Consider the following 27,772-nt stretch of genomic DNA (forward strand, 5'->3'; position numbering starts at 1 on the left):
ATTCAGCAAGCATCCTCATGGTGGAGAGATCTCCACCAAGAGGAGGAGGAGATCCCCACCATGAGGAGGAGGAGGAGACCTCCACCCCTGCGCGACCTTCTGCGCATCGCGCTACGCGGCAGAGCGGCAGCTGAGCGTCGTGGAGTCGCGCCCTCGGCGGGCTGTGAGAAATGACGTGAACGGGTGATTTACCGTTTTGGACCTCGTTTTAATGGAAAGGCGTGAAGTTAAAAACACAATAATGCGTCCACATGGATAGTTTCCAGAGCCGGGATCATCACACGCCCTGGTCGGAGGACGCCATGGCCAACGTGAAGGTGGCCGTCCGGGTCCGACCGCTCACTGCAAAGTAGGTGTTCCACTTCTTAAGAACTGCCCAGCACGGCTGGAACTCTCTTCTCCCTCCGGGTCCGCTGGCCGTGGCGCTGGGCGCGGGACCGTTCTCCTCTCTGGGATCCTGACAGTGGGTTCAAAGTGGACAACTTTAGGTTTGGCTGGGCTGCGAACTGTGCAGCACATGAAGTGACTGGATAGATATAGAAGAGAAGGGACGTTTATTTATTTTTTGTTACTGAAAACTTTCTATTCCGCTGACGCTTGAAGCGTAAACATAACGTCATGATAGCATGATGATGATATAACATATCGCCATGTGCGACGCGTTTGGTTTGGATCAACACATACCACCCAGACTCTGGTGCCACAGTGTAATGTTCGCATCATGGGTATTTATTTGGTAATACGAGAATACCAGAGCAGTTGTTCGATGTCGATCCTTTCTCTTGTCGACCCGCTGTTATGTGACGAGAAGAAAAAACATTGTTGGAAAAGAAAAAGCCTGACTTTTTACAGTGCTGTTAAAAAAACATGTTCTAAAGCAGCGTAGTAAAGTAAGGTCGTAAAAGTTACCGAAACCGACAAAAGCACAAGAGCACCCCGACACCTTAAACCCAAATCAGTCCAGGCCAGCTGGGTCACCGGAGGCGGAGTTAAATTAATGCATTTCAATGGACCGATTTTGATTTCTGATGGACTCTGCCTACACCCCAGCATACTGTCAAAAAACAAAGACATTTTGAAACCGACGAGGGTCAGACAATGCTTCATTCAACTCGTCTTCCTGGTGTTTTGCATAATAAAAGCCAGTTGGGCCCAATATTCACTGTCTTGCAAATCTATACGCCCTCGTTCGGGTGTCATCCTTGAGCCTACGTCAATAAAGTTTATTTATTTATAATAATAACTTAACACTACAAATATGCGCGGCGTTGCACATAGAGAGAAGGGAAAGTTTCCTCAAACTAACTAAAACTCTCTGTTTCACACTGTCGCCTCTTTCTCTGTCTTGCATCAGGCCCGTTTCAGCTTCACAGTCCCACAGCTGTTTGACACACACGCACACGCAAACACACACACACACACACACACACACACACACACACACACACACACACACATAATACATACACACGTATATACACACGCACACAAACTCACACACAGGCACAAACATGTCATACACACACATACACACAAAGTATCTATTATGTCGTATGTGTGTAGGCACACATGCATTACAGATTGCTTATGCACACTATCATTGAAACACACACACACACACACACACACACACACACACACACACACACACACACACACACACACACACACACACACACACACACACACACACACACACACACACACACAAACAAACTCACACGCACACAGATTCTAGAGTTGTATTCTGGAAGCCGACCAATGGCATCGGGGAGAGCCAGACTCAGAGAATGCGTGAAGTTGTTTTCATTTGAATCTTAACTGGTTAACGGACAATCCCAACTCCTGTTGCTCCGATTCCACAGAACACACACACACACACACACACACACACACACACACACACACACACACACACACACACACACACACACACACACACACACACACACACACACACACACACACACACGCAATAGCATGTGACTCTGGTGTTTAGTTTCCACCAGTCTAAATCAAATTTGATGTACTATATAGGACGGCGGTTGTAACGGCTCCAGACTCGCGTCATTAAGTGACCACCTGAAAAAAACAAACATAGTTCATAATATTTCTGTAATCAAACAAGTACCGTTAGAAACAAGGGGAGTACAAAAGGCTTGCAACCATTGGGCTAAACTCAATGAAATGGTACGCCATTGAAACATGAGTTCATTCACGGGCTTCTTTCTATAGATTATTCTTTGGCTTATGCTGTGTGTCCCAAAAGGGCCAACAGTTCAGAATCACTGCTCAAGATTGATCAAACTAGCATCACTAAAACCCCAAGTGTTTAGGGACGAGGGCCTTGATTCCAGACCAAACACTTCATACCTTCAGAGGTTCAATAAGTCACATCGTAAGTCTCTCAGGATCTGAGAGGAGAAACGGTTGCACCTTTGCCCAAGATGGGATATGTCCTGCAATAACTTTGGTATCTGTTGGTCAATGAACTATTTAAAGGGACTAATCCTAATTGATTAACACAAATTGACTGTATTTATGCGTAAAACGTATTATTTAATATGATGTTGTGTCTGCCTGTACTACCATCTAGCCTCAATAATTAATACAATTTTGGTGGATGTTTTTTTCACATTTCTTTGAACGGCAGTGGGTTGTGGGTCTGATTCCCACTGGGGATCACCAGTGGAAAACACACCCACTGGTGTCCCCCAAACCTGGCCTTAACCCGGGGTTAGGGGATCCACTACCTCCTTGGGGGTTGCACCCCTAAACCCGGGCCTTCCTAGTGCCACACTGACCAATTGAAGGTCCAATCACATTGATATTTCATATATATTGATCTCGTTCTCCACAGAGAGACTCTGGACGGAGCCCGGCTGGCTGTGCAAGTGGAAGATAAACACATCAGGGTTCGGAATGGGAAGGTGAGTTCTCTGTTCAGTATTTATATCTGTATATCTGCTGCGAAACAGTAGTGTGTATGCTGAGTAATGTGTCTCTGAAACAATTGTTTTGCTTGTTATTGTGTGTGTGTGTGTGTGTGTGTGTGTGTGTGTGTGTGTGTGTGTGTGTGTGTGTGTGTGTGTGTGTGTGCGTGTGTGTGTGTGTGTGCGTGTGTGTGTGTGTGTGTGTGTGTGTTTTGCCATAAGTGTGGGTCTCATTCAACTCTGGCCGCTGACGATGTCATTTATAGCAACAGGAAGTTTACGGCCAAGTATCGTCATGTCCTTCCTGTTGTGTTCCTTTGTTGTTGGTCCTGCGTTTAGGGCGCACAAACGCACACACAACCTGGAGGACTGAGGGATCAACTACACTTTATTTGTAGAGCCCTTAAACACCACTGTGGTCCCAACGGGCTTCACTGCACCGTTCAGATAACAGCCCTCACTCTAAGTCCTTTGAAAGGCGGGGGAGAGCTCCCTTAAGGCCTGGCTGTTATCGAGTAAACTGTCGAGTAAAGTACGAAATTACTGTCCTACTGTACACAAAGCTCCTTAAAAGGCTCCTCTTATCGCTGGAACATTATTTTTATTGATCTCCATATACACACAAATAGTAGTCGTAAGAGATGCTCTTCTTTCATACGCGGTAAACACTGCTCTCTGAACTCTCTGGGCTATGTCAGATTGGCTCTGAAACCACGTTTCATAGTGTACCGTAATGCTGAGTAGCACATTGGGAAAATTGAGCTGCAACAGGAAATTAATTTCCCAGGATTTGAATCTTTAAAAATAAGAAAGAATAACCCTTCTAGTAGATTACATTATGAACCAAAGAGTTATATCCCGGTCTAAGTCTACAGTAGTTCTGCTCTATGTTAAGCCAAGAATAGCCCACAAAACAGCAGTTTTAAAACATCTCACAAGGTCGCCCTGTGAAAACAGTTCTGAAACGGAGAGTTCTGGATTTATCTTCCCTCTGTTTATGTTTGGGAGCTTTTTTTTCAACTCTGTGGAATGGAAAGAAAAGGAGTTCACAGGAAGTGGGTCACAGACGATGTGACAGCCCCCCATATGGCCTCCTGCTGTCGGGGTCCAGCTCTCCTGAACCCCCCCCCCCCCCCCTCCCCACACCTCACTATGTATTTACCTAAAGTGGAACGATATTTGTAGGGAGAGAGAGAGAGCGAGAGAAAAACAAAATGGTTTTAGAGAGAGCAAAACCCAGATGGAATTCCGTTGTTAGCAAATAAGTGCAGGGTCCTAGCTCGAACCTTCGTCATTGTTGAGTTATTATTCACTGTGAAATGATTTCTCATTACTGGGAGACATAGTTGTGTTTGAAATGATCCCAGCGTTTCTCATGTGGGACAAAACAAAACAAAGCAGTCAGCCTAGGTCACGGCGTATCTACGTTGGTTTAGGAGTTTACAGTACTGCGACTCTCTTGAGTCCTCTCAACGTATCGCGCACATCCTGCATCACGAAGATGTCCAAGCCCTATATACCTGACCTCATAAAGGGACTGACCCGAAGACAATGAATGGATTGAACAGGGCCGATGTATCTCTCTGTCTACCGTTTTAAAGCACTGCATGCTATTGGCCTGATTAGCCACATAGCCGTAGCACCTCTCAGCCCGGGGAACAGCCCCATCGGACCAGGTCTTTCCACCAGCGATTGCCGGACAGATCAGTGATTCAGAAGTGTAGCTGATGTGGTCTGCTCTGCCTGAGCCTGTCCTATCGTGGCCGTGGGCCCCTGGGCCCCTGGGCCCCATGGTTCAGGACACTCTTAGCTAGCTTAGCACTAATTAAAACACGTCAGGGAGCTGCTCGTCCTTGCGGATGAACACCGACCAATCGGCTCCGGACCTCTGGGGAACAGCAGCGATTCGGCACAAAGATCAACAGTCTGTCCTGCGTTTCTACCAGCCGTGCCTTTAACTTCCCGTCACCATGTTGTTCATTAGAGCTACATCTTTGTCTTTGATAGCATCCACCCTCATCAAGTCTGCATACGCTCGCTTTATCAGCATTTGGTCACCAGGAACCTTAAAGGAGACATGTTGTACCACCAGGTGTGAGTGTGATTAGCCGTTACAGGCCGTTCTGAAAATGTGGGCGTTTCCACCTAGATGTATGACGGATAGATGAGCAACGTTTGGTACGGTAGGCTGGTAGACCGATCTATCCAGCACAGATCTAGGTGGACACGCCCACTTGTGATGTCAGAAGAGGCAGATTTTCAAAACAGCTTGTACTTCTTTGTACCGACTGTGTCTCTGTGTGGACCCCCAGCTGGACAGCCGGTCCGAGGGCGCGGTCGACTCCCGGGAGAAGCTGCTGGAGTTCGGCTTCGACTACTGCTACTGGTCGGTGGACGCAGAGGACCCCCAGTACGCATCGCAGGAGGAGGTAAGGTCCTACTGGGAACACTGGTGACTGGCCATTCATACAACACCTGCATACGGTGGAGGGTTGAATGGTAAAAGGACTGCATTAATACATTCACCCATTCATGCACACATTGACACACCGACGGCAGAGTCAACCATGCAAGGCGACAGCCAGCTCGTCGGGAGCAGTCCGGGTGAGGCGTCTTGCTCAGGGACACCTCTGGGATCGAACTAGCAACCTACCTGCTACCAGCCAACCCGCTCTACCTCCTGAGCCCCACGCCGCCCCATGTGTTAGTCATGAGTGTATGTGGATGGTTGGTTGGATTGGTTGGATCGGTGGATTGATGCGATACCATAGTTCTTAATTGACCCCGGGGCGGGAAATGTGGTGAGGTGGATGGGGGGGGGGGGTAGGGTGATGGATACATGGGGGGGGGGGGGTGAGTGGATGGGTGGACAGGTAGAAAGACTGGTGGATTGATATAGAAGCCAGTGATGGACAGATGGTGAGGTGACCTGGAGCGAATCAGATAGCAGATAAGTGGGACTGGCTTCGACGGGGGGCCGGGTCCATGTGTCATGGTTAATACAATTTCCACGCGAGGAACCACCTGGGTGCGCTGACCCAGGAAGTGGAACCCGATCTAGGAGGTGAGACCGTCCAATCACTGCCTCTGTACCCAGGAGAGGACGTGAAATGTGGGAGTGTCTGGAGGCTGTTGACCACGAAGACCAATCACAGCAAGAGCCTTGTGTGTTGATAATGTTGCTATTTGTTACCATATGGGTATTGTATATCACCTCCATCTGTTACCCACAAAGCCTTGTGCTCCAATCTGGCGTCCTCAGTCAGCTCCCGTTACATGACCCTGCTGCTGATTACATCTCTCCGTGTGGCTCTGATTGGAGCTTAACGATGCCATCTCAGATGGGGTCAGATCAATTAAAATCAAATTAGGAGATGGGGGACTCCTAAATGTATCTACAAACACAGAAAGACAAATTGGAGAGACTAACAGACATTTACAAATGTCCTTTGTACTTCTGGTCATTTTCAGTCTTATCAGGATTACGCTTTGAACCGGAGAACCCTCTGACATCTCTTCATGAGATGGGTGCTTGGGTGCTAGCCCTCATCAGTGTGTTAGCAGGGGATTCCCCCTCCCCCTCTCTCTTCCCCAACTCTCCCCCCTCCTCCCCACAGCCTCCAAGCACGTCAGAAGATGTCTTTGTCAGTCCTTCTCAAAGATGGCGCGGTCACGGCGTCCCACACACAGACCTCGGCCCCGGCCAGCGTCTCACTGGGCTTTTCATTTCCCTCTCATTGTGTCGGTTCTCCGGTTGGTTCTGGGCGTTTGGCATTTTGTCGCTGCAGTCCCCGTCTGAGTTGTCTGGTCTGGAGCGGCCTGGTGGTCTGAGCATTCCTCTTCTGACCCCGGGACCACAATGGGCACAGTCAGGCCTGGCAGAGGAACACGCCATCGGGACGTTTTAGTTTTGCTTCAACCTCTGATTCTGGTGGGGTTGGGGTGAGGGGCCGGCCGTACGTCAGGCTTTGAACCGTCCAGCGTCACAGAAAGAGAGGAGTTATCGACAATGAGCGCATAGTGAAGTAGAAGAGAGGCCTACCCTGATTCTGTAGCATTCTCTGTGTCTCTTCGAAAACAGCGTTCTAAAAATGAAGCGAGCCTTGATTCATATGTGTATACATATATATATTTGTAGAGTTTCTAGGTCTTGGTAAAGGATATGTCCTGTGCTCATTGTCAAACAGTACCATGTCTCGCCAGCGGAGAAGCTGTGGGTTTTATGCTGACTTTAAATTGCTGTCATTGATTCGGCTGCTAGCATCTTCAGAGCAGAGAGTTATTCTGAGCACACATGACAACCATTCTCAATATATTCTTTAATTTGATCTGTCGCAACTTTTCAGAGTTTTCAACTGACATTTTCAAATTGAAGAGTTAAGTGGTTGAGTTAAGAGTTAAGAGAGACAGAGAGAGAGAGAGAGAGAGAGAGAGAGAGAGAGAGAGAGAGAGAGAGAGAGAGAGAGAGAGAGAGAGAGAGAGAGAGAGAGAGAGAGAGAGAGAGAGAGAGAGAGAGAGAGAGAGACTTGCCATCTACTTCCTGTCCAGACCCATGGGGCAGAGAGGGTTCTGAACCCACAGTGGAAACCCAACGAGGAGACACTGGATTTTAACCCTTACCTTCCCATCCATATGCTACACTACCCCCCCCCCCCCCGCAGACACACACACTCTATCCCCCTTAGTATCCTCTACCCCACCCTGTAAGAGAGTGTGTTGGTTTCTTGTATGAATGCCGTATATGTCGATTTTCACTTCTGTGTATATATTATTAGTATTTTGTGGGTGTTCGTGTGTTCTTTGATGGTTTACCCTCCTGTGTGCGCGTTCTTTGTGTGTTTCCCTCCTGTGTGTGCGTGCGTGTTCTTTGTGTGCGTGTTCTTTGTGTGCGTGTTCTTTGTGTGTGTGTGTCTGTGTGTGTGTGTGTGTGTGTGTGTGTGTGTGTGTGTGTGTGTGTGTGTGTGTGTGTGTGTGTTTCACCCCACAAGTCCAAACGTGTCCCTTTTGAACTCCTTCCTTTACCAACATGGCCCCCTCCCTGATATAAAGGGTTTAACTCGCGGTGCGGTGGTTTGGCCCCCTCCCTGATATAAAGGGTTTAACGCGCGGTGCGGTGCGGTGGTTTCCCGGAGCGTTTAAAGGGATCCACTTCCTGCTCCGTCGATGGCGCCCACATGAGTCGGTCGCGGGTCTCTCTCCGGAACCTCGGGCCTCACAAGCAGCGACTCGGCTTTTAACTACCGGGATCAGAACGGTTTTATACCCCCCTGTCCCCTCCTGACTGTACAGAGGGACGCTGGAAATGATACTAATAAACCATACACAGAAGGAAATGTCGGCATGTGCTCATAAGAAACACGCAAAACACTTTAGAAACACGTGTGAAAACAAATGAGGAACACATAAACCCCCCCCCCACCACCCAGCGGTTAGTCTATCTACAGTGAAGAGCACAACGTACAGACTAGTAACGACAGACATGAAAGACATGCATCATGCAGACATGACCGAGAAAAATACATGAAGGAAGTGGAGAGTGGGACCAGAGTTGTAATGACAGCGTGTCAGAAAGTGAGTGACAGGCCTTCGAGGAGGAGGGATGGGAACAGTGAAAGAGGAATGAGTTGAAGTGGAGGACTGGATAGACACACACACACACACGCGCACACACACACACACACGCGCACGCACGCACGCACGCGCGCGCGCGCGCACGCACGCACACGCACGCGTGCACGCACACACACACGCTCCCTCGCTGCCAGACTCCCAGCTGCTTCGCTCACCAGCTCATTTTTCATGTTACATTTCCCAGTGAAGGCGTCACTACTGGGGATTCAGATCAGCTTTAAAGACCAAAAAAAAACTCTTTACTGCCCCCCTCCCCCTTCCCCCGGTTCCACTCCGTCCCTCGCCTCTCTCCCTCTCTCCCTCTCTCTCTCTCTCCTCTCTCTCTCTCTCTCTCTCTCCCCCCCTCTCTCTCCCTCTCTCTCTCCCTCTTTCTCTCTCCCTCTCTCTCTCCCTCTTTCTCTCTCCCTCTCTCTCTCTCTCTCTCTCTCTCTCTCTCTCTCTCCCCCCCTCTCTCTCCCTCTCTCTCTCTCTCTCTCTCTCTCTCTCTCTCTCTCTCTCTCTCTCTCTCTCTCTCTCTCTCTCTCTCTCCCTCTCTCTCTCTCTCTCCCCCTCTCTCTCTCTCTCTCTCTCTCTCTCTCTCTCCCCTCTCTCTCTCTCTCTCTCTCTCTCTCTCTCTCTCTCTCTCTCTCTCTCCCCCCTCTCTCTCCCTCTCTCTCTCTCTCTCCCCCTCTGTCTCTGTCTCTGTCTCTCTCTCTCTCTCTCTCTCTCTCTCTCTCTCTCTCTCTCTCTCTCTCTGTATCCCTCCCCCTTTGTCCGCAGATCCCCCTGATATGATCGTGCTTTGTGTGTATGTTGGTCTGTATGTCAACAGAACTCGTCTTTTGCTTGGTGGTGCCCCCTCCTAGTGCGCCAACCACCTGGGCTACACGCCTCTGAACGACCCGGGTTTGATTCCCACCTACGGTTCGTATTGTACATAGAAACGTTAAATATAACAATAGTGAAACATATACAAATCGAAGAAATTACACAAAGAAAAACCCCAGAGGGAAATGAAACCGGCCCAGATGGGGACGGTTCCCACCTGCTGTGTTGAATGCAATTTAAAACGTACCACAGCCTGGCAGAACCTGCGCTAGAGTGAGATCAACCAAAGCACTCAGATTGGTCCACTGTACATATAATTAGAAGATTGAACTATGTCACGCTGTTTATAATAACATGACCACGCCTCAAAGCCTCAAGGACGCTGTGTGAACAGTTCAGTGGGGATAACACATGGGGTTTTAGATGTGGGAGGTCTGTGAGCGGGCTACTTTACCAAAGTATAACAAGAGCTAACTTTTAAAGGTACTATGTATGTGTAAGCATAAAAAACTGCAGCCCCCTCAATATGACACACTCGGAGCACTGGAGTGCGGCTCCATGGGTCGAGACGACAACCATCATAATCGTTTTTTATAATCCTAACTAAATGTAAAAAATGTATGAAATTTTCTGCGCTCAGATGTCACAAAAAGAATAGACATCAACCCACACGCGGTTCTACTCAACAGAGAGGGTCAGGGCAAGTCTCACTTATTAACTTCATTTACAGCCTGCTAATATTCTTGAAGTGTATATATAACAATGAAGTTCAGCACTGTGTGCTGAACTTCCATATGGAGACGGGCTTGTCGTGACTCCCACCGTTCTAAAGGCTGTAAAAGTCGTTGTGTGTTTGTGACAGTGTTTTTATAAGCTTCTAAAGATGGCTGACAATTTAATGTATAGAGCTAGAGATTAAATCAGACTGTTAACTAGTGCCAGGTGTGTGTGTGTGTGTGTGTGTGTGTGTGTGTGTGTGTGTGTGTGTGTGTGTGTGTGTGTGTGTGTGGTGTGTGTGTGTGTGTGTGTGTGTGTGTGTGTGTGTGGGGGGGGGTGGTTCCCCCTCTCTCTCTCTTCCCTACCACCCCTCTCTATCTCTCTCTATCCCATGTGTAGGCAGGCCTGTATAATCATTAGCAGCCCTATCTGTTTGGCCTGCACAGCACTCTCTCTCTCTCCCTCTCTCTCCCTCTCCCTCCCTCCTCTAACAGCCTCGCACGCCCTCCCCCATGCTAATTTGACCTACAAATTTGGTGAAAGTAGGTCTGTTGAAGCTCCGCTGAGCTGTGGCCAAACAACATCCTGTCTGTCTCCCTGTCCGTGTGGAATTCTGCTCGCTCTACTGTCCTGACGTTGTCCTCTGCACATTAGCATTAGCGTCGTAGCCTGATGCTGTGCGTTCCTAATGGCGCAGTGGTAAACAAGGGACGGGCTAGCCTACTGAGAATCACTCAGGAGTTCAGGGGCTAACTGCACTGGCGTTATGCAGCCAGCATAGCCGACATAATTGAATAAAACTCGACCCCAGAGCCAAAAAGTACAGCCGGAGTCATTCAAAGATGCACAAGAGGCGATTTTGTTAACTTTTCGGAATGACCGACTCTGTTCACGTAATTATCTCAACATAATAATCTCGGTACACAATTGACTCTCGGCGCTGGGACTCGCCCACTCAGGCTCTTGGGGCATTTCTTTTATTATTATTTTCTCCGTTGAAGTGAAGGCGTTTAACTTTACTTCCGAAGACCCAGCTGGTCTGCTCTCTGTGTGATTACGTGACCCAGTTGGGAGAGAGAGAGGGAGAAAGAGAGAGAAAGAGAGAAAGAGAGAGTGAGAGGGACAGAGACATGGAGTGAGAGAGAGAGACATGGAGTGAGAATTTGAAGAGACCCAGTGGAAAGCGCGTGGGATTCAAACAAAGGAACACATCAGCTTTCTGCAGCTGTCGAGAGAGAGAGAGAGAGAGAGAGAGAGAGAGAGAGAGAGAGAGAGAGAGAGAGAGAGAGAGGGGCTTCAGAAGTACCTGAAAAATGTAGACAAGATAAACAGGGATACGGCCCCAACATTTTCAGTGGGCTTCGATCAATATCATTAATAAATGCATTAATAATTGAATCGTGTACTTTCGACCAAGACTAAGTAAAATAACAAATTAGAAATAAAGAGAGAGAGAGCTGAAATAAGTATTTAAATTATCTTTGACTGTTTCAGGTTTTTTCGCTCTCGCGCTTTGCAGTTGATTTGCGAGTGCAGGGGGAATGGATCTGGTCAGGTGACGTCAGCCTCGTTAAGGAGCTGATGTCTTTTAAGCATGGCAGAAGCGCCTTGCTCTGCTGAGATTACACACACACACACGCACGCACGCACGCACGCACGCACCGTTTAAAAAGCCAGAATAAGATCAGACCACCAGTAAGTGATCTATTTTCCACAGCCAATAATGAATAGACTGAATTCATTACTGACTCCATGCAGACATAACTCTCTCTCTCTCTCTCTCTCTCTCTCTCTCTCTCTCTCTCTCTCTCTCTCTCTCTCTCTCTCTCTCCCTCTCCCTCTCCCCCTCTCTCTCTCTCTCTCTCTCTCCCCCTCTCTCTCTCTCTCTCTCTCTCTCTCTCTCTCTCTCTCTCTCTCTCTCTCTCTCTCTCCCTCCCTCTCCCTCTCCCCCTCTCTCTCTCTCTCTCTCTCTCCCCCTCTCCCTCTCTCTCTCTCTCTCTCTCGCCCAATTCTTTCTTTCACTTCTTCCCTTTTTCCCACCCTTCCTCATTCTTTCCCCTTTCGTTCTTTCATCTCTTCCTCTGTGATTTGCGTTTCTGTACCACTGTCCCCCTATCCATCGAGTTCATGTTCCCTCGATCTCCACTCTCTTTCCTCACCGCTAGGTAGTTTTACTGTCACTGTTGTCACCACCTTCTTGTGTTTCTACCCCCCTTCTATCCCTCCTCTTGTCCTCACCTTGTTCTCGTCTCTTTCTTTCCTTCTTGTCTTGACCTTCCGGCCCTCCTCCCGTTGTAAAAGGTCCTCTCGTGTTTTCCAAACACAGTTTATCACCGGTGGGATCTCTGTCCCGTCTGGGCTGTCCTCTAGTTTATGAGGCGTACGTCATTCCCCCTCGGGCCGCTGGGGTCCAGATCAGCTCCCCAGCGGCCCGAGCAACATCTGGGATGGAAGGTTGAGTTATCGGCGCAACTTCATCCTGTGCGGCCAATGTTTGGGGCTGAAGTTTGTGGCTAATGTTTCTGTTAAATATCAGGCCAGTAATGTGTACAATAGGGGTGTGCACGGGTACACGTGTAACCGGTTAGTAAATCATAACCGTTTAGGAAAAATAAGTAAACGAAAACCGTAAAAAAAAAGAAGAAAATCACAGCGCCATTGTTTCAATGGGGATCGCGACGGTCTATACTTTCAACACAAAGTTTACATATTTATACTTCGAAATTCGTCCCAGCCTTTATACCACCGATACTATAGGGTCTATAGCATATATCCGCTTTTTCTGATTACAGTTTAATGTAACAGTAAGCTGACAACATCCTAATTAACACCACAACTGCAAATTAACCACACGGAGATAACCATGGCAACCGGTCCAAAGAATGTTCTTTTTGCGATCATTCTGATCGCGCATCTGCCGTGTTGATAAACAAATAATCCCCCTATAGCGCGACTGCCGTCCACTTAACCGTGTACACAAAAAAAAAGGGGTTGTGTAACCGTTTACAATTTTTTGTAAACGGTTTTTTGTAGTAAACAATTCTACAGTGTTGTGCTTTTTGCCGTTTACAAAGCCAGTACACACAGAAATAGTCAGTGTATAAAAGGTATTTACTTAACTAGAGTTCAACTTTGCCCGTGATGACAAACTAGTAAGGGCATTTTTCGCGATCGATCGCTGTTCCCCTGGCGCTTGCTGTGTCGGTCTGAATACTGACTCTGTTCCCCTTCAGCCTTCCAGTAATCAGAGACCCGGTTCGATCTCCAACGTCCACAATGCCAGATGCCCAATCCCTACCTGTTCTCGAATGGCAAGTATCTGAACTGACTGTAAGTCGCCGTGGATAGATCTGAGACTAATAGATAGACCAACTAAAATGACCCAAACCTTACAGCCTTTGATTTGCCAACAGACCTAGTGGGAGTGGATAGCACATTATCAAGAGTGTGAGGGATTGGCGATTAGAACCAGGAATAGATATGGCATGCAAAGCTGATTATTTTTGTCGCATAAATATTATATCATCCCATTACACGGGCTTTCTGATTGGAGATTGCAGTAACACATCTACTGAATCCTGCTCTTTTCTAGGCAGTAAAACACTGGTTGAGCCAACGGTATCATGACTACGTTGTACTTCACTTTAAACATATATATCTTATCGCCATGCAACCACTGCATGTCTACCGCTAACCTCCACTGGACAGCAGCGATACTGCCCATGTTTAGACGTCTACATCTGTCGTTCCTTCCTGTTCCTTCCACGTTCGGGCCTGTTGCCTCTGACCTTGGCTTCCTTGCCAACAGTGTAATCTATATTCTGCCCCATTCTGTTCAGCCCTGTGTGTGTTCTCTTACTAAAGAAAGGCTCTGTTTGTCCAGGTGAGCTATGTTAGAGTTATTTGTGTTATAGTATTGTGTTTTTGGTAATAATAGAAATATAGCACCAGAATACTATTGTACAAAGGGATGGTGAAACACAAACTTACACTTTATACTCTGGTCTCTCTCTCTCTCTCTCTCTCTCTCTCTCTCTCTCTCTCTCTCTCTCTCTCTCTCTCTCTCTCTCTCTCTCTCTCTCTCTCTCTCTCCCCCTGTCTCTCTCACGCTCTCTCTCTCGCACACTCTCAGATATATATTTCAAAGTATCCTTGAAGATATGCACCAAACAATATCCCTGTGAAAGAAAATATTACACCGTCAACATCGGTTTATTGAATTAGCCTTTGAGGGAACAAGGCAGCAGAAGTGAAAAACAGCAAGAGAGGCCATAACCTTCTCTGGGAGATTTGAAATTCCCTTGCCTCTGTTCTCAAGAATCACTACCAAGCGATCCAAAGGGCTTTACAGCAGAGTGCGATCCATGGACTCATAAACAAGCAGCGCAGGGCGGGGTAAGGGTGGCCATCCCCCTCTACGACGCCCACAGCTAGTCTGTGAACACAGGGCATCAAACCCAGCACCTTTGGTCTGGGAGGGGCCGTTATCCTGCTGCCCTGACATGGATCCCGTTAACTCCACAGACATTAATAAGCTCCAAGGTTGTAGAGCAATGAACCACCTGAATGTGATCTCGTTTTACCCCAAATACTCTGAATGCCCCTTGTGTTTTGTTCTTGTTCCTGTGAAGTAGGTTGAATTTGTGTGTGTGTGTGTGTGTGTGTGTGTGTGTGTGTGTGTGTGTGTGTGTGTGTGTGTGTGTGTGTGTGTGTGTGTGTATGTGTGTGTGTGTGTGTGTGTGTGTGCGCTTGAGGCAGGATCCCACACGTGTCACCGATCAGGGTGAATGGCTTTAATTTGACGTGACGTTAATGGAACAACAATAGAAGTTGTTCTCCTTAATCCAGTCTGTGTTTCACTGTGGCCCGTCCCGTGAGGCCCGGTTCACCCAAACACCCTGCCTTCAGTCCTCCCAGGCCTGATGCTGTTCAGGAGGGTCAGACTAGAGGGTCTGTACTGTGGTGGGGGGGGGGGGGGGGGGGGGGGGGGGGGGGGGGGTGTGTGTGTGTGTGCTTCTGTGTGCCTTTTTATGTGGGTGTGTGTGTGTGCGTTTGCGTGGCACAAGTGTGTGTGTGTGTGTGTGTGTGTGTGTGCTTCTGTGTGCCTGTTTATGTGTGTGTGCGTGTGTGTGTGTGTGTGTGTGTGCGTGTGTGTGTGTGTGTGTGTGTGTGTGTGTGTGTGTGTGTGTGTGCTTCTGTGTGCCTGTTTATGTGTGTGTGTGTGTGTGTGTGTGTGTGTGTGTGTGTGTGTGTGTGTGTGTGTGTGTGTGTGTGTGTGTGGTGGAAGGGTGTCTTGTAACGGCTGAGCGACGGACCCCAGGTTCCTGCTCTTTGTGCTGGGTTGCGGTAGAGCCTTTTGTCCCCTGCGGACCCCCGTAGTGCTGAAGAGGGTCGGTGTTTAACACGGCTGGCGTGGCTCACTGTGTGGAGGAGGGCCTGCTTTGAGTGGTGGGATGAGGATAAAGCTCTTTGTGGGGGAACACTTTCACTGTGCTGCCTGGCCGTTGATATCGTCAGCCTTTTCCTAAGTCATATTTTAAGGTCAAATAGCTGACTAAGGCAGAAGTGATTATGGAATGTGAAAAGCACTCTGATTGGCTTAGGATATAGTCAATGAGGCGCAGTGAAACAGCAGCGTTAGGAGAGTAGAGTTAGGTTAGATATCATTTGGCCTAAATATGAATTTGGCCATTATGCTATGAGGCTAACGATATGACACAACTAGGTTTCCAGGTGCCGTCGTTTGTCTGTGATGGCCTCGTCACACAATTCTTTAGAATCCTCAAGAGTCGTATCACAGATGAGCTCAATTCGGTTCAATCTGGGCAAACTGTTTGAGTGACAGCCATCAATCATCTCGTGTCCACGTACCATGTGACGGCAGGACATCATGCTGGGATCGCTCTAATTTGATCACGCTTCAGGTAGGCCTATGTGGAGAAGCTACAGAGATAGATAGACCTACAGGTAGGTAGGCCTACAGTTGGGCCCTCGTGTCATTTCATTAAGGCCGAATGACATGATGGACGAGGCCTATGACAGACCTGCAGCAGCCACACGTACCGGATGTGTTTGTCTGAGCGGTTTCTTTGGTGGTTGCTGTCTGGAAGGATAATTTATTTAAAGAGAATTTCAACAAATATGACCAAAAAATGCTTCTTAAATAAATGGCCTACCCTAGCTTCTATCGTTGGTCCGACCTTCCCACATACTCACTGTTTGTTCTTCGGGTATTGTTCGACGTTGTCCTATAAGACGGACAGGTGTTGCTGCTGGACGGTTGAACTTCACAGGGGTCAAAGGTCACGTGACGCAGCGGCCTCCCGGACTCTGGGTCAACAGAGGGAGCCGGACCCCAGTGTGTCCCGGGCGGGTTTATAAGGTCACGTCCCGGGACAGCCGGTACAGAGGCGGGTTTTACTGGAGGCTAGGCTACGTAGCTCAGGAGGAACACAGTGGTGTCTGATCGCTTGGTCACACAACAGATGCTACGGGGAATGTTATTGGTCGCCTGATTGGTCCGAACCAGTGGTATGTATTCCACTCGGTGACCTTCCTGTATAAGAGAGTGCGGCCTCATGTGTGTGTGTTGGGAGATAAACCTTTAATGTGGAGTTGAGGATACTGCTGACGTATACATCACTGTGTACAATGTCCGCCACACTGGTAGGATTGTGTATTGATTACAAATGGTTGTGGAACTATTGTGTGTCTTAGCTCTGATTCTTTCTGTGTGAACCCCCCCCCCCCCCATATCTCCCCCACTGACTATGTCAACACAGACTGTTACACAAGCCTTCAAATGAATCTAATAGGATAAGATGTTAACACATGTACACACACACATGCACAACACAAATACACACACACACACACACACACACACACACACACACACACACACACACACACACACACACGCACACGCACAAACACATGCACACGCGCGCACACACACAACCAAACTCATGCCCAGACGTACACACAGAGTCTGTCCGCTGGCACGAGCCAAACCCAGATGCAGAATGCTGCTCGGTGTTACTGTTGACCCAGTCAGGGGCTGAGGGTCTGCCTGGTGGTCCTCATCATCCCGGGACGGGCTGGGGCTGGGGGGGGGGGGGGGGGGTTCCCAGTGAGAACCGGAGTATACGTTGTTTGTGTATATGGTGTACAATACTCATCTCTGATTTAGTGATACTTCAGTGTCCTTTATCAATAAACATATTTTATAACAACATGAGACACAGACACACACAAACACACACTCTCACACTCTCTGACCCCTGCTTATCCATCACACAAATGTGTTTGCTTTGGTGACTGGGGGTACTAAGTGATTAATGATTGTACTGTGTGTGTGTGTGTGTGTGTGTGTGTGTGTGTGTGTGTGTGTTTGTGTGTGTGTGTGTGTGTGTGTGTGTGTGTGTGTGTGTGTGTGTGTGTGTGTGTGTGTGTGTGTGTGTGTGTGTGTGTGTCTGTGTCTGTGTGTGTGTCTCTGTGTGTCTCTGTGTGTGTGTGTGTGTGTGTGTGTGTGTGTCTGTGTGTGTGTGTGTGCGTGTGCGTGTGCGTGTGCGCGTGTCTGTGTGTGTGTGTGTGTGTGTGTGTGTGTGTGTGTGTGTGTGTGTGTATGTGTGTCTCTGTGTGTCTCTGTGTGTGTGTGTGTGTGTGTGTCTGTGCGTGTGTGTGTGTCTGTGCGTGTGTGTGTGTGTGTGTGTGTGTGTCCTGCCCCAGGTGTTCCAGGACCTGGGTGTGTCTGTGTTGGCGGGGGCCTCGGAGGGCTACAACGTGTGTCTGTTTGCTTACGGTCAGACGGGCTCCGGGAAGACCTACACCATGATGGGCTCCCAGGTGAGGGCCCCACGTCCTGCCCACCATCACCCCAATGGGTCCCACTACAGGCGTTACCCCACACTGGTCCAGGGGACTCTGGTTAACCTAAAGCGGATCCAGATACCTTCAGCTGGGAGTCCAACAGGCTCACCACCACGCTATCAGAGCCCTGTTTTAGCTCATTAGACTCATAGCATAATTGCCAAAGTCATATTTTAAGGTTCATCTTGTATTTAGACAAAAAATGCCAAAGTCAAATAGATGTCTTCGGCAGATAGTGATTAAGGAGTGTAAAAATAACTCTGATTGGCCGAGGATTCAGCCAATGAGGCAGAGTGAATCAGCAGCGTTAGGGGAGTAGAGTTAGGTTAGATATCACAATTTGGCCAAAATGTGACTTTGGCAATTAAGCTTTGAGGCTAACGATTTACACTTTTCTACCCCATTTTCTCGCTTTTCTACACAGACCCTGAATGTGTTGCACTCAATGATATAGAGAAAGCGCTGTATTGATTCTAGTGTTGATATAAACCAATAAAACCGTTTAGTAATGCTTGAAGAGTGGATCAGAAATCATTAACATAATAATGTCATTGTTTTTGGCAGTACCTTCATGTCACTGTTGCATCACAAATTTATTCGTAATGCTTTTCTGGACACACTGTTTCAATAAAGTTACCAACATTCTGATTCATTTTCCTTCGGCCAGGATTCGATTGGCTTGACCCCCCGGATCTGTGAGGTAAGTCCGCTTGCAGCCGCAACTCGCTTCACGTTGAAGAGTTGATCAGTGACATCATCACGGCAGCATGAGCCAATCACAGGCAGTCATTGAACCGAGGTACCGTAGCGTCCATCCGTAGCGTCACCGAGCTCCCCTTGTCTCTCCCCCGGGCAGGGCCTCTTCAGGTCGGTGGACGGCTGCCCGGACGGACAGGCCTCCAGCAGGGTGGAGATCAGGTAGGGGCGCCCTGGCTCTGATGGGTTTGTGTTGAGGTGGCGACGGACATCTAAGGCCATCTCGGCACTATGTCGGTGGGTCGCAACAATCCAGTTTTTGCCTAGAAAGGCGTTTCCCCGGCGACGGTACAACACCAGCCGGATGTACTTTGGACGGCTCCTTTGGGAATACGTATTTTGCTGAACGAAAACAATTCCACTTTTGTGGACGGACCCAATAGATAGAAAGCATGTGTTCCTAACCGTATCTGCAGTAGTGTGATAATGACCTTAGAGAAACCGCTTCCTTGATACAACAAAATCATGGAAGTCGCTGAATTGGGAAGAAACTCATCAGTGTTGGTGTTAGTTAGCTAAAGAGTTTTTCTCCCTCCCTCCCTCCTCCCCCTCCCTCCCTCCTCCTCTCCCCCTCCCTCCCTCCTCCTCCCCCCCTCCCTCCCTCCTCCTCCCCATCCCTCCCTCTTCCTCCCCCCCCCTCCCTCTTCCTCCCTCTCTCAGCTTCCTGGAGATCTACAACGAGCGCGTGCGGGACCTGCTGAAGCTGGGAGGGCAGAAGAAGAGGGAGACGCTGAGGGTCCGAGAGCACCCAGAGAAGGGCCCCTACGTCCAGGGTGAGGATCAGTCCACCCCTACCCCCCTCCTGGCCCTCTGGGCCCCCCCCCGGCCCTCTTGGGGCTCCCCCTGGCCCTCTAGGGGCCCGGCCCCCCTGTTGGAGCTATAAAGAACACAAACAACACATTACTCATGCTCACATGCTTTCACTTCAATTACAATAACGATCAGGGCATTTAGCAGACGCTTTTATCCAAAGCGACTTACATCGGTTAATACACACATTGACACGCCGACGGTTGAGTCAACCATGCAAGGCGACAGCCAGCTCATCAGGAGCAGTTAGGGTTAGGTGTCTTGATCAGGGACACATCGACACTCGATATTTCTGGCCAATACAGGCCACCGAAGTTTGTACCCCTTCTAAGATATTTTTTCAGCTGAGTAGCCCCTTCACCGATACAAAGCATTTCTGGGATAAAATAAAATAAGTATAAATAATGTATGTGCGATCTATTTGGCTGTGTAAACATGGACATTAAAAATCAACCAATCGTCCATTTTCTCGATTTTCTATTGTCTAGCTTTCAGAATTGAAACTTGCTCAGGGTAGAAAAAAGATTGAGTTAGCTATTTTATATCCCCTTTGAGAACCACCCCAAGGCATTTTGTTCTGCAGCATAGACCTCGAGGTGATAGTAAAACAACAACAATACCAACAGTGACAATAACAAACGATTCATAGCCAACGGACCACAACCAGACATTCAAATATAAAAGGCAGAGTGTGTCAGATCGAATCCACTGAGGCTGCAGATTGAAACAACGGATGTGAAACTACGGTGGCCTTTACTGGCCAGAAATATGTCATCTTGTACGACAGCGCTGAGAAGCCAAGTTTCTTGGTCGAGAAATACTTTGTCTTTAGTTTGCGAAACAATAGCTCATAGCTTGCAACTGAGATAGCAATTGCTGTGGCTTGTAAGGGAGAAGCCATCGTCCACAAAATTATTAATGAGGCCATTTCCTGCCGGGACAAAGGAACGTCTAGACCTGTGTCTGGTTTGACAACCGAGAAAATGACCTAAAACATATTCAGTATACTTCATGCATGGTCCTCAGTTTAATGCTGGAGTGTTCTAAGTTGAATGCTGGAGTGTCCTGGGGTATTGATTGAGGTTTCTAGGTCAGCGTGGTGTTTGCTCTTCCCCAGACCATGTTCGTAGTCCAAACTCTTAATAACATCCAGAACTGGCTCTCCTGCTGATGACCCAACAACCTCCTCAGATGTTGCTCCTTCTCGCTCATGATTAGTTTTCTTTTCATTCTTCTCCCTCTCTCCCCCTCCCTCTCTCTCTCTTTTTCATTTCTCGTCTGGATTTAAAGAGACCGACATCCAGTCATTGTATTTATAATGGGAAAAATATCCCTGTCAACCAGAGGAAGTGAGGTCACTTCCTCGTCATTCCAAGGAGCACGCTCTGCCGCGCACACACACACACACACACACACACACACACACACACACACACACACACACACACACACACACACACACACACACACACACACACACACACACACACACACACATACAAACAAGCACGCACACTCATACACACATATCGCGTCTCCATATTCAGTGCTCTCTCTTTCCTTCTACTCCTCTTCATCTCCTTGTCCTATCCTCCTCATCCTTTCCCTTCTCCCATTTCTTCGTCTCCCCCTTTCTCTACTTTTTCCTCCCATCCTCCTCTTTTTCCTCCCCCTTTCTCCTTTTTCTTTTTCTTCTCCTCCGTCTCCCTCTTGCTCTCTTTTTCTTTTCGTCATCTCCTCCTCTACACTCCTCCTCTCCTCCTCCTTGTCCTTCTCCTTCGTCATCTCCTCCTCTCCTCCTTCTCCCTCTTCTTTGTCCTCTCCTCCTCATCTTCCGCTCTTCTCCTCATGAGCTAATGGACGACTGTCTAAACAGACATATTTGACCGCATGCTTTACTTTGAAGTTCTTTCCATGAATGTCTGAGTCATGTTGGACTCTGATTGGATGAGTCGTCAACAGGCCGCGCGTGTGTACTTGTGTTTAGTGGTTAGAGAGAGAGAGAGAGAGAGAGAGAGAGAGAGAGAGAGAGAGAGAGAGAGAGAGAGAGAGAGAGAGAGAGAGAGAGAGAGAGAGAGAGAGAGAGAGAGAGAGAGAGAGGCACCCGCATGACGGATCAATTCATGTGATTCAGCCCCCCAAAAATTTGTCTTTTCTAAGTGTTGTGTTTCTTTGTCACGTCCGTCTCACTGAAACATGTCTGACCTCGGACCACCGGACAGACTTCCACCCCTCTGTTGCTCGTTAATGACTCCGTAGCTTTCATCCTGCCTCTATTTTCTGAAAGAGACACATGCTTCTAATTCAAGGCAATTACGGCCTAAAATTATTCTATAACATCTATCACATCAGTAATTTTGGGTTCAATTAAATCTGTTTTGTTTGGTAAACCTTTTCCCTTCCAAACGTGCGTTTAGAATATGCGTGCAAAAGCAGATGTCTAACCATTGAGTTATATACTTTGTTCTAATGGGTGTATTGTTGTTCATTTAATGATTATCAATCAACAACCCAATCCTACCTGATGTTCCCTGGCCCTCCTCACGTGAGCTCCTCCTCTTCCTCTAGCTTCATGTCCTCCCTCTCCCCCCCCCCCAGACCTCTCTCAACACGTGGTCACTGACTACAAGCAAGCGTTGGACCTGCTGGAGGAGGGCGTGACCAACCGCATCACCGCAGCAACGCACAACCACGAGGCCAGCAGCAGATCGCACGCCATCTTCACCATCCAGTACACCCAGGTCTCTGCCCCCGTCTCTCTCCTCATGCGCCTCAGAGCTCTGTAATGTGGGCTCTATCTATCAGAAGAGCTCTGTAATGTGGGCTCTATCCATCACTAGAGCTCTGTAATGTGGGCTCTATCTATCAGAGCTCTGTAATGTGGGCTCTATCTATCAGAAGAGCTCTGTAATGTGGGCTCTATCTATCAGAGCTCTGTAATGTGGGCTCTATCTATCAGAAGAGCTCTGTAATGTGGGCTCTATCTATCAGAAGAGCTCTATACTGTGGGCTCTATCCACCAGAGCTCAGTAATGTGGGCTCTATCCATCACTAGAGCTCTGTAATGTGGGCTCTATCTATCAGTAGAGCTCTGTAATGTGGGCTCTATCAATCAGAGCTCTGTAATGTGGGCTCTATCTATCAGAGCTCTGTAATGTGAGCTCTATTCATCAGAGCTCTGTAATGTGGGCTCTATCCATCAGAGCTCTGTAATGTGAGCTCTATCCATCAGAGCTCTGTAATGTGGGCTTTATCCAACAGAGCTCTGTAATGTGGGCTCTATCCATCAGAGCTCTGTAATGTGGGCTCTATCCATCATTAGGGCTCCTACCTATGTATAAGTAAAAAGCACCATGGACTTGCCTTCTATTAAAGCTGGATGCCTAACCAAAGAGCACTTCAGAGAGATTCCAGTTTACACCAGAGAAGTCACATTCAATGCTTTCTAACTGATGAATTCAGCTCAGTCGGTCTGTTCAACTCGTTCCAATTCTTGGTCGTTTCCGCAGGCTATTCTGGAGAACAATCTTCCCTCGGAGATCGTCAGCAAGATTAATCTGGTGGACCTGGCTGGGAGGTGAGTGAGCTGTGTTTGTTCACATTGTTTCCACCGCAAGGTGTCAAAGTGTATCCAAACACGTGAGGAGGCATAGACTAGGACTTGATTGACGAAGGCGCCCCCTAGTGGAAGCCATTTTACAAACGTTTTTTTGAGATCGCTTACAGTGATCCAGCCATCGACATGCTGTGTTCAAGTTGTGTTTAAGTGTTTTAGTTGACCAGGTTAAGACTGCTGTGTGTGTGGTGTGTGCGTTCCAGTGAACGGGCCGACCCACACTACTGCAGGGACAGACTGACGGAGGGCTCCAGCATCAACAAGTCTCTGGTCACCCTGGGCATCGTCATCTCGGCTCTCGGTAAACACACACCTCCTCCCTGCTAAACCACACGCCTTTCTGTGAATACACTAATCAAATCTGCAGATTGTTCCAGGAGATGACGAGATCGGGCCAAAGGTTATTTGGTCTTTTTTGTGTTTAGCGATCGGTTTGTGTTTGAGATTGACATGCATGGGTAACCTGCTTCACATAATATCCCCCCCCCCACACACACACACCCCTACAGCCCAGAACTCCCAGATGTCCAACAGCTGCCAGAGTATCAACAGCATGGCCAGCGAGGGGGAGGGCAGCCTGGGGGGAAGCCTCAACCTCTCCAACTCTGGGAGGGGGGGAGGAGGAGGACGAAGACACTGCTTCATCCCCTACCGAGACTCGGTCCTCACTTGGCTTCTGAAAGACAGTCTGGGAGGGAACTCCAAGACCATCATGATCGCCAGTGAGTCCGTTCTCCAGTGTGTCCCCCGTTGATGTGACTCGATACTACAGGACATGGTGCTGTGTTTCAGGAAACTGATATAGAGGCATGTTTCTGTATATTCACTCGTCTCAAGTGAATTAAGAGTGATAGTAAGGGCATCTTGATCAAGGGCGTCTACAGACAAGGGTGTAATGTTAGACTCCCAGCTGCAAGGTTTTGTGCTCCGGGGCAATCGGGGACCCGATTGCCCCGGAGCACAAAACCTTGCAGCTGGGAGTCTAACATTACACCCTTGTCTGTAGACGCCCCACAGCAGAAATGCAGATTAGCAATGCAAAGAACGTTAGTCCCTGCTCAAGGCAGTGGAATCCATTAGTGTGGTGGGGGGGGGCCAGGGGTGGCAGACTAATGGGGGCGGGGGCGTTGATTTGTAATTGACGGCAGCTGGCGGTGGTTACCCTGACTGTGTGTTTCCTTTACGTTACATTCCTCTGAGGCGCAGCGCAGCAGGCAGCCAGACGCAGGGAACAGGAAAGCGCCAGCCATGCATTTTAGCCGCGTTCAAACTGTTCAGTGGCTCAGTCAAATTAAAACATCTAAACTGTGTTTTCACACGATTAACGACTTGATTTTATTACTTTTACCTTTAGGTTTGTTAGTGTAGCAAAATGTGTTTTGCTAAATAACACCTCTATTTATGAATTTGGAGAAAATGGATGCATACATTTAGTGTTCCGTCAACCTACCGATTGTAAGTGCTTGGCACTTGGTTCTATGAACATCCTTACTGTACCGACAGCGATATATTGTTGTTTCTCTTTCTTATGACAAATGTACTCAGTTGCTGTGGATAAAAGCGTCTGCCAAGCGCCCTGAATGTAAATGTAACGTAAACTTCCATTTACCAAACAGTGACAACTGTGCTGTTCTAACTGCCGACTTCAGAGTATGATATAACATAGCATTAAGCTGCGTTCCAGGGACACTTTTTAGCCCTTAAGTTGCGAGCTGTAACTTGGAGTACATCGGTCTGGTACGAGTTCATGGGTAGTAAGTTGCAGGTTTGACTGCCCTTCCAGGGCACTTTCACGGGTAGAAGGTTGTGAAAACACGGGTTACGGGCGGCCTGGAACGCACCATAAGCATGTTTGTCTTGTCATCATACAGCCGTATCGCCGTCGGGAAGCAGCTACAACGAGACGCTTAGCACGCTACGCTACGCAGCGCACGCCAAGAACATCGTCAACAAACCGCGAGTTAACGAGGTCGGCCTCCAGAGAGCCTCAACTCTCTCCTTTGTGTCTGTTTGTTCACAATGACTTATGTTTAACTGTCTACACGGTCGTGTGTATACCTGACTACAAGGCTGCTGCTGTAGGAGCTTAGTGTTTATTGACCACAAATACAGTTTGTGTGATGATTAAAGCTGATAGTGTATTAATTTAACGAATGAACTTTATATAATTGCATTGATTGTAATATAACTTCTACAGCTTCAGTACAGTAGAATAACAATAACAATAATAATGTCTTGGTAATTAAATCCAATTATTTATTTGATTATCCATTGCTGACTCAGCAGCAGATGTTTTTCTGGACGCTGCATATGACTGAGTGAGTGACTAGGTCAGGTGGGGTCGGGTCAGAACCCACTGGTCACTGGTCACTGTGTTCTGGGAGGTCACTGTGTTCTGGGAGGTCACTGTGTTCTGGGGTCACTGTGTTCTGGGGTCACTGTGTTCTGGGAGGTCACTGTGTTCTGGGGTCACTGTGTTCTGGGAGGTCACTGTGTTCTGGGAGGTCACTGTGTTCTGGGAGGTCAATGTGTTCTGGGCGGTGGGTTCTGGGAGGTCGGTTCGGGGCAGACGGGTCACTGTACTCTGGGGTCACTGTACTCTGTTGTCAGGGGTCGGGGGTCAGAATAGTCACTGTGTTCTTGGGTCACTGTCTTCTGGGGTCAGTGTACTCTGGGGTCACTGTGTTCTGGGGTCAGGGGTCAGAAGGGTCACTGTGTTCTTGGGTCAGGGGTCAGAAGGGTCACTGTGTTCTTGGGTCAGGGGTCAGAAGGGTCACTGTGTTCTTGGGTCAGGGGTCAGAAGGGTCACTGTGTTCTTGGGTCAGGGGTCAGAAGGGTCACTGTGTTCTTGGGTCAGGGGTCAGAAGGGTCACTGTGTTCATGGGTCAGGGGTCAGAAGGGTCACTGTGTTCTTGGGTCAGGGGTCAGAAGGGTCACTGTGTTCTTGGGTCAGGGGTCCGAAGGGTCGCTGTGTTCTTGGGTCAGGGGTCAGAAGGGTCACTGTGTTCTGGGGTCAGGGGTCAGAAGGGTCACTGTGTTCTGGGGTCAGGGGTCAGAAGGGTCACTGTGTTCTGTGTCCCTACAGGACGCCAGTGTCAGGCTGATCAGAGAGCTGCGGCAGGAGGTGGACCGTCTGAAGAGCATGCTGCTCAGCTTCCAGATGGTGAGGTTGCCGTGGAAACAACCAGGACATTAATACAAAAGCATCATATCTTTAGGAGTCAGTACTGCAGTCCAATCAGGCTCATTTCTGGTAGAGCTGAGACGTTTTGACATAGATCTCTGTCTGAAATTGTCAGTTTGTTAAATTTTTATAAAAACTGTTTTTCAGCCTGATGTAGTACAATGGCAAACACCAATGTGACATCTCTCTCTCTCTCTCTCTCTCGTTCTCTTTCTCGTTCTCGTTCTCTCTCTTGTGCTTGTTCTCTCTACCTTTCTCTCTCTCTCTCTCTCTCTCTCGTTCTCGTTCTCTCTCGTTCTCATTCTCTCTACCTTTGTCTCTCTCTCTCTCTCTCGTGTTTTTTCTCCCTCTCCCTCTCTCTCTCTCTCTCTCTCTCTCTCTCTCTCTCTCGTTCTCGTTCTCTCTCGTTCTCATTCTCTCTACCTTTGTCTCTCTCTCTCTCTCTCTCTCGTGTTTTTTCTCCCTCTCCCTCTCTCTCTCTCTCTCTCTCTCTCTACAGCAGCGTAACCTCAGCCCCTCTCTGAGCGAGGAGCGGGACGGGAACCTATCGGACATGTTGCTCCAGAACGAGCTCAAGGTACCGCTCCTGTCACTGTTGCTATGGCGACGTCTGTCAGCTCCTTCTAGTCTCTTGGATTAAGTTTAAAGATGTCCTCTAAATATTAAAGTTTGTTCGTAGAAGTTGGTTGGTGAATTATAGAGGGCCTATTGTAGTCTCTCGGGCCCCAGGGTTTATGATGCCGTCGGATGACTTGGATAGTTCGAAAAGTATGTAGTGAATACGTGAAGTCTTTTTTTATTTATTATTTTTTGTCGTTCTTATAGATGAATGAAAGGTATCGGTGCCCACGTTCGACAGCTTTAATCGATAGCTCCAAACATAAGGCTTGTATAGCTGCGGTGCTTTTATTATGTTGTTGATTATAGAGGTTCACGTTTACATATTTCCATAGACGTATTACATATTCTTACATTTTATACTGAGGATGAGCCCACACACACACACATATACACACACAGACACACTTATAAACAAACGCACACGCTCGCTCACTCAGTCACTCACTCACGTCCGACCTCCGACCTCTGACCTCTGACCTCTGACCTGGGCCGTGTCAGGTGGAGCAGCTGACGAAGGACTGGTCCGAGGGGTGGAGGGAGAAGCAGGTGCTGCTGGAGCAGTACGGGCTGGACGTCAACCGCCACCAGGCCGGCCTGCTGGTCCACGCCCTGCAGCCGCACCTCGTCAGCCTGGACCGGGACGTCCTGAGCCCCGGGGTGCTGTTCCACCACCTCAGGGTACGGAACCAGGATAAGGATAATGATAATGATAATGAGGATAATGATAAGGATCATTAGGATAATGATAATGAGGATAATGATAATGAGGATAATGATAAGGATCAGTAGGATAATGATAATGAGGATAATGATAATGAGGATAAT

General features: G+C 48.3%; 1 protein-coding gene and 1 long non-coding RNA gene across 3 annotated transcripts in view; one reads left to right on the forward strand and one right to left on the reverse strand.

The window, feature by feature from the left end:
• The first annotated feature begins 99 nt into the window (after window positions 1-99).
• The window catches only part of stard9 (StAR-related lipid transfer (START) domain containing 9), a 41,624-nt gene continuing 13,951 nt past the window's right edge, over window positions 100-27,772 (forward strand). The window contains exons 1-15 of one of the 2 annotated variants that reach the window (XM_030356114.1): window positions 100-349; window positions 2,861-2,930; window positions 5,246-5,362; window positions 17,820-17,936; window positions 18,628-18,660; window positions 18,817-18,878; window positions 19,377-19,489; window positions 22,125-22,267; window positions 23,036-23,103; window positions 23,346-23,443; window positions 23,652-23,864; window positions 25,014-25,111; window positions 26,228-26,305; window positions 26,826-26,903; window positions 27,446-27,625. In XM_030356114.1, the coding sequence (XP_030211974.1) occupies window positions 252-349; window positions 2,861-2,930; window positions 5,246-5,362; window positions 17,820-17,936; window positions 18,628-18,660; window positions 18,817-18,878; window positions 19,377-19,489; window positions 22,125-22,267; window positions 23,036-23,103; window positions 23,346-23,443; window positions 23,652-23,864; window positions 25,014-25,111; window positions 26,228-26,305; window positions 26,826-26,903; window positions 27,446-27,625 (1,566 nt within the window). In that variant the 5' untranslated portion in view covers window positions 100-251. The remainder of the gene's footprint in view (window positions 350-2,860; window positions 2,931-5,245; window positions 5,363-17,819; window positions 17,937-18,627; window positions 18,661-18,816; window positions 18,879-19,376; window positions 19,490-22,124; window positions 22,268-23,035; window positions 23,104-23,345; window positions 23,444-23,651; window positions 23,865-25,013; window positions 25,112-26,227; window positions 26,306-26,825; window positions 26,904-27,445; window positions 27,626-27,772) is intronic. The other variant, XM_030356115.1, reaches the window with a different exon arrangement.
• Window positions 188-2,844, reverse strand: LOC115543670 (uncharacterized). Its single transcript, XR_003976741.1, has 2 exons — window positions 752-2,844; window positions 188-457 (listed from the first exon to the last, which is right to left on the reverse strand). It is a non-coding gene; the product is annotated as an uncharacterized LOC115543670 (long non-coding RNA).

Source organism: Gadus morhua, chromosome 5 (assembly GCF_902167405.1).
Source record: "Gadus morhua chromosome 5, gadMor3.0, whole genome shotgun sequence".
NCBI classification, from domain to species: Eukaryota; Metazoa; Chordata; class Actinopteri; order Gadiformes; family Gadidae; genus Gadus; species Gadus morhua.